Source organism: Sinocyclocheilus anshuiensis, unplaced genomic scaffold (assembly GCF_001515605.1).
Source record: "Sinocyclocheilus anshuiensis isolate Anshui unplaced genomic scaffold, SAMN03320099.WGS_v1.1 scaffold1185, whole genome shotgun sequence".
NCBI lineage: Eukaryota > Metazoa > Chordata > Actinopteri > Cypriniformes > Cyprinidae > Sinocyclocheilus > Sinocyclocheilus anshuiensis.
In genome coordinates, this window is record NW_015548278.1 from 59,362 (window position 1) to 69,238 (window position 9,877).

Below are 9,877 nucleotides of genomic sequence, written 5' to 3' on the forward strand. Positions count from 1 at the left end.
TTCATCTTAGAAAAGAACCACTGCATGGTGGGAGTAACTACTAAAATTAACGGTTCCAAAAAGGAGTTTTTCACAACGTCATTAAATAGCCATTTTAGGTTCCCTAAAGAACCTTTCATGCAACAGTGAAAATAACCTTTTTCTTAGAATGAAGAACATTTGATAATCTGATGAACGTTTTCTATTTTAAAGAAACTTTTGTGTGATGGAAAAGTTCCATGGATGTTTAAGGTTCTTCATGGAATCATAGATGGCCTTATTTTTAAGAGTATACCTGAACGTAGCAATATTACTAAAGTTACTAACTTTACCTGATTTTTTCAGTACAGTGACAGCAGCTCAGTTTTTGTAAACTATAATACATTTTCATTTACAATTGCAATTAATTTGCAATCAAGTGTCATAAATCACTACAATCAGTTTGTATTTGTAGTATACATTTTAAAGTACTTTTCCTGTAATAAGTATGCGTAAGTGTGCTTCTTAAAAGGTTTTTTGTATGCTGTTTTTTTTGTAGCACTGTGAACTAGTAGTAGTTCAACTATAGGTGAACTACTTTAAATTAAAAGTAGCTTGTAGCTCATACAGTTTCAACGAAGTTTACCCAACACTGAACAAAAGAGAATCTTGAGAAGGAGAAGAAGAAAGATGGAGGGTAGGCGATCGAGTACAAACAAGATAAAGCCTCTGCCAAACTGAGAAACATGGGCCAAAAGCCAGAGTCATGCTGTTATGCCTCATGCCCGCCTGAGGATTAACTGCACAGAAACAACTCAAAAAGACACAGAGCAATGGGCCGTGCCAGCAGTGGATATAGTCATCCATTCTGCTGTTGCCTTCGTCTGGACATGGGGCTTTCTGAGCGTCTGCTCCAGATCAATTACAGAGAATAACCCAGCCTCATCCACAAGCCCTCTCCCCCTCATAATCAAACAGCTATGCAGCAGATCCTATTTATAGCAACCACTAGTGCTTTTCCTTCCCTTCTCACAGATGTGTGTGTGCTAGCTGTGTTTTAGGGGTCCAGATGGCTTTCTATTCTCATAACTTCACCCTGCGCACGCTTCTTACTGTCTGTTTCATACACTTTTCTTCTAATTCTCGTTTTTTCCTGGTCTCATGCGCTCCTTCTCTCTCTTTGGTCAGTGGAGAAAGCACTGAAACTGCTTCCAAAGTGACATAAGACTAATGAGCTTTTCTACATGACGTAGACAACAGGAGTATTTCTGTGCCATATATGGTCTACCAGTGTTAGGGCCAGATAAAATACATTTAGTTATCAACTCATGATTGATGTTAATTATATAAGTTACATGATACAGTTAAGCATTCCAGTCTCTGAAAGGTGGACAAGATCCAAGTTTTTCCTTCTAATTTCAGGTTGTGTATTTCTCACAGATCTTTGCTTGCCTGAAATATCCAATCTCTGCGATACCGAAATGTCTTAAAATGCCAATGCTACACATCCAGGTTGAGAATTTCTGGACGTAATAATAAAAAAAAAAAAAAGGTTTGAGCTCAGGTTAAAGGTTTTAGAGCTCATGACATGGATAGCTTCACAAAGTCAGTCTTTTGAAAATCGGCAAGACAAATTGTCCATATTTCAACCTATTCTTAACAAGAACAGCCCACTTAGACAGGAAGAGACTGAAACAAACCAACCAGTTCAGTGGATGTACATGACTAAAACTGGATCCAGCCCTTAAAGCAAAGTGGAAAGGTGTACCGAAAGATCTATTCAATGCACTACAAGCCTTAAACAAAACAATATGTTTTAATGATGCATTGCCAAAATCAAAGATTTAATGGCACAATAAGCCATGCAGTACAGTGCAAGCAGACCGCTACCAAAGCTTGTCATTACTGAGCTGCCAGTGGTATCATTATCTGGCCCTAATTGTAGCAGCCTACAAACTTGAAAACAGTTCCCCTTGGACTAATAAAAACCTGTGTTTCCCTTGTTTTGTGCATTATGCATTATAGTGTGTAAACTATGTTGAGTGTTTACATTTTTGGAATTATAACTATATGTTAATAAATCTGTATATATTTTAATGTGTTAATGTGCATAATTATGTGTTAATAAATGCCTATTGCATTTGCCTAAATATATCAAAAGTTTGGGATCAGCAAGAACAAAAAAACTGGAGGAATGGCTGCTGAAAATAATATTTTACAATATAATAAAATAGAAAATCCTTCTTTTAGATTGTAATAGTATACGCACACAATATGTTAGTTTTTTTTTTTTTTGATAAATGCAGCCTTAGTGACACTTCTTTGAAAAACGTTTAAAAATGTTGTTGACCTCAAACCCTTCAGTGGTGCGTCTATTTGTGTTTGAATTTGAGTTGGTTGATCAGACATCTGACCTTAAGAAAAATCTACAATAAAATTATTCTTCCTTGTGTTCCTTTTTATATAAAAATAATTTATATGTTTTATTATGTATTTATATTAGGCTATTTGTTTTATTTTTATATTTAATATGAAATTTGTTGGCTTGCATACCTCATTATTTAGACCTTTCTTTAAAGGAAAAACAAACTTGCAGAATGTTGCAAAATCTAAAATATCATGGCAACTAAATGCAAGACATTTTTACTTTTACTGTTAACCAAAACACACTGTACACATGCAATGTTTAACTCACATAACAGATATCAGTAACAGTCACATCAAATGTGTTCAAGAGTTTGAAGTTCAGGCCAATGAGCCATCAGGATTTTGGAGGCAGGGAGTATCAGGGTGTGAACGGTACTGGCAGGTTTATAAATGCGTGATATACTGGGAGGGTGGAACGGAGTGGTTGCAAAATGGGATGAGAAGCAAAAGAGCTGGATGGAGACAGGGGAGTGAGGATGCCTGAAGTATGAATCAGTACGGTAAATATGAGCTCCACTTTGTTAAGACACCACACCCTACCACACAACCCTCCTCTCTCATTCCTTTTCCTGCCTTTACTGAATAGAAGAGGAATAATAACTGGAATATACCTCTATATTCATGCCCAGAGGGCCCAAGAAGCAACAATAAATGCTATTAAAAGGTTTTAGAGGTTTATTGTAGTCAAGCATTTAAAATAAACCTTTGAATTTAAGCGACTTTATTCTGTTATGCGGGTCAACTCATAGGGGCTGACATGTTTGAAAAAACACCTTTTCTCAGTAACCTCTAATGTTATTGGACGCTTTTGCACACAGAAAAAAATTACCATATCTGACTGCAAAAAGAACATTTCTACAATGGGATAAACAAAATATTACAGACGTCACTTTTAAGTCCCTCCTGAAAATCATGTTTCATTCGGAAATCTGTCCTATTAAGTAAAATGGGGTTTAAAATGGATGTCCTAATAAGTAAAGTGTAAAAACTGAAAAGTTGCAAAATCCAAAATATTATGGAAACTTAATGCAAGAGATTTTTAATTTTACTGTTAACCAAAACACACTGCACACGTATAGTGTTTAACTGGTGCCAACTGATCTGAAAACTATTTTGTCCCACTCAAATTAATATCAAACACATAATGAAAAGAGAGAATGAAAGTGATAAAATTATGTCAAAAGAATGTTAGCGCAAGATAGAGAGAAGCAGAGAGAGACAGTTGTAGCAGCAGCAGATAACACGATGAATGTTTATGATGATATAGAGGGGTCAGAAAGGTGAAGAGTCAGCAGTACTAACCGGTAACACCCCCGGGCAGCTAGTTTCTAGGTAATAGCCTACAGTTATGATTCCTATCTGCTTGAAAGGAAAAAGACCAACATCTCTATAATAATTTGTCTTGATTATGTTCTTTTTTTTTAATTCAAACCAGCAATAAAGTGTGACAATAACATCATAAAATGAGCTTTAGAACAAATCTGTAATATTGACTCAATATTGACCCATTAACTCATGACTCAATATTGACCCATTAACTCATGACTCTAGAATGTCTGTCAGACAAACATTTCACAAATTATGAAATATGGAACGCTGGCCTACTGTGCTAAAGTAGACAAATGATTAGAATACTCTTTGTCCTACAAAACATTGCAACACATCCATGAAGCATGCAAATCAGACATGTATGTAATTATCTAATGGTTGGATTTGCATGCCATTGGTGAACAGACATGGCTCTGATGAGTTCAGTACTTTGCATATGACATGTATTAGGCCTGAAACATATGTTATGCAAGTGCATGAATGTAAACACTTCTACAGTGACTACTAAAGCTTGATTTCACACGACCAGAACACAATTCACACATTCTTAGCATTGCTACAAAGGGTGCCATAGTTGGCATTATCATAAACTGTTTTTGAAAGTAAATTTTCCAAACCAACTTCAAAAGAATTAGCGGTGATGACTTTGGTGTTGCCTCAGGTCGCCGGCCCGGCATATGGGCAAAAGAAGTTGAGCTTACACACAGTACAAACACTACAGCCAATTAACGTAGATTCTGCACTTGCATGAGAAGAAATAACTCTCCTTACCAGCAAGCGGCAGTAGTCTGTATTCATTACTCAAAAAGGGAAACCCAGAAGAGCTTGGACTTTGAAAATGAAAATTAAGCCTTCTTGCTTTTGTCAATTTAGTTTTTCTTCACATGCATTGGTTCGCTAAGCACAACACCAAATCAGAGCGATCTCTCTCACAAATGGACTTTGTTGCCAATTCAACATGCTCAGTCAGCCAAAAAGCCACCAACAGGGCTCAGACTATTTCAATAGAGTGGAACACACTGCAAAAACTAGGCCAACAGCTGATCACAACAGCCCGATATTGTCCAACCGTCACAGTCTTTAAATCAATTACTGTTGTGACGGAAGAACTAGTCACTTGATTTACCAAAGTTTTGCAGGTTTGTGTCATCAAATCTTTGAAAGATATTCAAATTTTAGTTTGAATTTGGTTTCTTTGATGGAAGTAAATATCCACTATCAAAAATATATATTTCACTTTATGTCTGTGCAATAATCTATACTCATTAATTTTGGATGGACAGAATATGTTCTTGGCCAAAAAAAATAAAAAACTGTAATAGACCACAACTGATGGCGAAGTCAAAATTCTGGCAACTCGAAACATAACACAAGAATGCACATTGTATGGGATGCTTGCAATCAGGGGTGTAGTGGTGCCTTGAGAAGTGGGTATATTCTTAATTTATGCGCCCATTTTTTTAAGTGGCCCAGCAAAGGATGAACACCCGGTGTTATAAACAGTGACATGTAAGACTAGTCTTGCATATTTAGTTTACCCCAAAATGGGCCAGTAGTATTTGCACAGTCACTTACCTTCTGCTGCTTGACATCACAAAGTAAGGATCATTATGAAATTAATATTAGCCATAGAAGAGGTGCAGATTTTGAAATAAAAAGACTGCAGCAATTAACGCAACCTGTAGTAAATTACATGCTATTTGCTTAAGTTTTATATTCAGAATCGTACGAGAATCATGATCTCTATTTGAAACAAATAAAAATTGTGATTCTCAATTTATCCAGAATTGTGCAGCTCTGCTCCTGTGTGTCACTGACTTTGACAGGCAAATGGTAATTTTGAGCTCTGACCGAGGGGGGTAACAATCATTTCAGAAGTGAGGGGGACAGAAATGTCAAATATAATAATACTTTTTTTTGTCTAATTGACAGGTTTTTAAATTATTGTTGTTGTTGTTGTTATTTTCCTATCTCTTACTTTTAATTGGCTGAGAAATCAAATACACTGCTGGACAATAACCAATAATTTGTATTCTATAATATTTTTCCTATATTTTCCTAATGACAATTTGTTGCAATGATTTGTTTATATACAAACACTTTTTCCATTTTTATCACAGAATAAGGCAGAAGATATATTTTATAGTTTCTATAGCCAACTGTAATAAATGCTATGTCAATTAGCACTGCATTATTCAGATGCTTTTTTTTTTTGCCTTGGAAATTACTTAATAAAAACACACATAAACCATATATTTTTGCAGTCGTGTGTTTATTGTCTGCACATTTCATCAGTCAAAGCATTTATTTTTATTCAACTTAGCTACAGCAGAGATTGCTTTGGCCATGATAGCTGGATGCCTTTATCCATATTAGGGATTTCCTGGCACGTCATAGTTATTACTTCAAGAGTCAGTTTTGGACTTTCACTCAGGCTTTGAGTATGAATGAATCACACTGCATGGCAATGTTTACGCCTCGTTGCTGACCGCACCACTGTCTTTACTGGGTGTTTTTAGGGAATATTTGCATTTATTCACATGCGATAGGATTAGTTACTCATGTGCTGGACTGTCATGATTTTGGCTGATGCAGGACACTACAGACTGATACACATCAGAGGGGATTTAGAAGTGGGTATCTGCAATACTGACTGATAATGAAGTGGGGATATGCTGTATACCTGCATATACCCTGCATTACACCTCTGCTTGCAGGTATTCGCATCTGTATTTGCATACTTCACTATGTTTCTGGCCTTATCCTGTTGAATCACCTAAATAATCTAAGACGAGGGAGTAAGTAATTGAATGAATGAAAAGAGTGGAATTTGCAAATACTAAATAACAAAATAATAACAGGGTGGAATTGTGATGGACCCTCCCTCTGTGATGAGTGAAGGAAGGATGTTCGGAAGAGTAATTAGTGAATTGTGTGTGCGTGGGTCGGGAAGCTCCAGCCTCTTCTGAATCACTGTGTGGAAACTCTGAATGTTCTTGCACCGCTGTGCAAAGCTGCAAGCTATTACACATTTCAACATACAGCCAAAAAAAAAAAAAAGAACTCTAACTACAGACAGACTGTCTGAGTAACTCTCTCTGACAATTTTTGCATGAAGCTACCCATTTTCATGCTTTTCCCACTCCCCTCTACTCTGTCCTTAGCCTCTGTTCCCTATAACAAACCACTCCCACCCTTTTAAAATAGTCTCTGGATTTTGCTTGTGGTATTTTCCATCTCTGAGAAAAAGAAAGAAACCTTCTCTACATTAATCCCGCATGACTGCAATGTAGGAGAGAGAATGCATGTAAAAACATGTCAGTGTTCGTTTATTTTGCGACCATCAAACAGAATCCTGCTTTTTAAGGCAGCAGGTAGCCCAGCTGAGGCAACTGTAGTAGTAACACAGTGCATGCAGATATAAAAAAATGTACATCAGTTCACACTAGAAAAGCTTTACATGATTGATTAAAAAAGTATTTGTTTACCTTTAAATGTATACATGTTATTGCATTAGATAATAAAATGTCACATGTACAAGATGCTGCTAGAGCTTCTTCTCAAAACTTCATTCATCATTTTTGATCAATGGCTTTTAATCATATGGTGATTTTAGTAGATGTATATATAAAGCGAACCTTTCTCAGGTTCACACAGGTCTCCTAGCAGAGTAACCAGAGGTGTCATTTTGTACATTAAATATGAACATTTCACTAAAAACATGATCCAAACATCTTAATATTAATATTAATTCTACACTTAATTTTAATAAGAATGGGGCCCAATGCATGCAAATGTCTGTGATCTTAATTAACAGAAAAGGTAATGATAATTTTCTACCAGGACATTATCTTTTTTTTTTTACAGATTTTTTCCTCTAGTGTAACGGTAGGCCTATATGCGATATTTTAGACTCAAACTTCTTTTTGTTGAATGTTCCACTTAAAAAGTGTGTTTTGATATTTTGTTATGTAATGCAATGACATTCCATTTTAAGTAAGCAAACACTTTTTAGGGCCACTGCAAATGCTTATATTTATTAATGGTATTATGTAGCCTACTCATTTTTACCAAGGCCACACCCTACCAATTATGACTGTGACATGTGATGTACCCTGAATATTTCATATTGCACTCATTGTGTATACAAATGTATAATGCAAATCACCTTTACAAAAAACATTTGTGTAAAATATCTATGTAATTTATGAAAAGAAAGAAAAAACACCAACAAAATTTCTTCAATTTCTCAAACGTTTCTCCTAGACACCAATAACATTAAATGGAGCTTTTTTTCTCTTGAGAAAAAGACAACAGAAATCTTGCATCTTAACTCAAGTTTCAGAAGAGATCTCAACCTGTGCTCAGATTTACCAAGAAACTGGAATCTGAAGTCAGAAGTGAAGTCATTGTGAAGTAAGGGATTTCAATATGAACGCTTCTTATTAAGTGCCTCCAAGAGCTAAGCTATTCTATCTACATTTTATGGATATATACTCATACTGCATGTCAACAATTGTCTCAGTTGTGTCCATTTTTACTTATATGGAGAATTAAAAAAAAAAAAACATCTGAGACAAAGTTGATATTTCAGTGAAATGTAACTAAGCTATGAAACCTGATCAAACTCTAAGCAATCCTAACTGTCCTCTGTGTGCACACTCCTCACCTGGTAGATCATGACTTTGAAGTTTCTTCTCTTCAGAAGTTCATTCTCATTGCTCTCCAGGCGTTTGATCTGCCCGGCCTGTTTTTCTAGGTTCCCCCGCACCGTCTTCACATTCACACTGACTTTCCGCACCTTCTCCAGCATCTTATTGACCGTGTTGGCTGTGGTGGTGTGGTTTTTGGACAGTTTGGTGAGCTCCCCCTGGATGCCCGTTACCGATCTCTCCATGTCCCGTTGACAGGCTTCCAGCCCGGCCTGCGTCTGCTGGATCTGGTCCACGGCCCCGATGATTTTGTCCAGCAGCGCCAGGACCATGACTCCATTCATCTCACCTTTGTCTCCCTCACCTGCCTCTTCTTTCTCATCAGCAACTTTTGCTTTGTTTTCAGCGATGACCTCGTCTTCTTCATCAGAGGCTGGGAGGTTGATTTCATCTTCTGAGATCTCAGTAAGGGATCTGTGTGGGTCAGGCACCTCCAGGTGCAGATGGCTGTCTTCAATCACTTCCATGTTTAAAAGCTTGAATATGTGGTAAAATAACGTGGAATGTGAAAGGATACAAGCAGTGGAAAGTTCTGTGTCCTAACTCGCCTTTCTTTCTGCTCTCAGGATTCCCCTCTAGAGTTCACCTAACTGTTCCCTCCTCTGTCACACTGAGCACATCTGCTCTCCTCTCTCTCTTTCTCTCTCTGAGTGTGTTTTGGATCTGGCCAGAGCAGTGGAGGCTGGCAAGCAGGCTGTGGACGGTCTGTACTGCATGAGCGCTGGGTCGTGAATGCCACACTTTCCTGTGAAACCCTCCAGACAAATCAGCTGCGTGCCAGCTGCCTTCCTCTTTCCCACTGACACTCCCCCTGCACACTGTCTGTGTGTGTGTGTGTGTGTGTGTGTGTGTGTGTGTGCTGGAGAGCAGTGCTCCACCCAGTGGCCTGCATTCGGACCCCATTGTGGAAAAAAACACAAATGAGATCTCTGTGGAGATTAACTTTTCCCACTGTCAAAACAGTTTACATTTAAAGATGAAGAATCCAGTTATATCAGTGGTCTAGAAAAAGCTGTTTTATACTACATAAGGGTGGTCCATCTCATTGTGACCACTGTTAACAAATAACCAGACTGAAATCATATGACACAATGGGAATTCCATTGTGAAAAAAGATCATGTTAAGCATTCTTTTAAAAGAGTATTTAATACAGAAATAATATACTGCAAACTGAATGTATTGTTTTCAGATACTTAACTGCATGTTAAAAATTAAAATTGATTATAGTTTACATTTATATAAAATGCAGTTTGACCCACCTAAGCAGGACTTAAATACATCTTTATATATAATTTCATAATTACTTCTATTGTCTTTGAAATATGGTTAAAGTGCTCTGCAAAATATACTGACAAGCATTTATGGCAAACTAAAAAATATACATGTAAAATACGTTATACTAAATATTATACTGGCTCTACAAAATTACAACATCTTAATTACAAATATG

At 36.9% G+C, this 9,877-nt stretch overlaps 1 protein-coding gene across 1 annotated transcript in view; it reads right to left on the bottom strand.

Annotated features, from left to right (window-relative positions):
* Positions 1-9,202, bottom strand: part of LOC107655802 (polymerase I and transcript release factor-like) — a 23,141-nt gene extending 13,939 nt beyond the window's left edge. Inside the window, exon 1 of the mRNA XM_016443377.1 lies at positions 8,384-9,202. Within this exon, the coding sequence (XP_016298863.1) occupies positions 8,384-8,893 (510 nt within the window). The 5' untranslated portion in view covers positions 8,894-9,202. The remainder of the gene's footprint in view (positions 1-8,383) is intronic.
* Between the last annotated feature and the right edge of the window lie 675 nt (positions 9,203-9,877).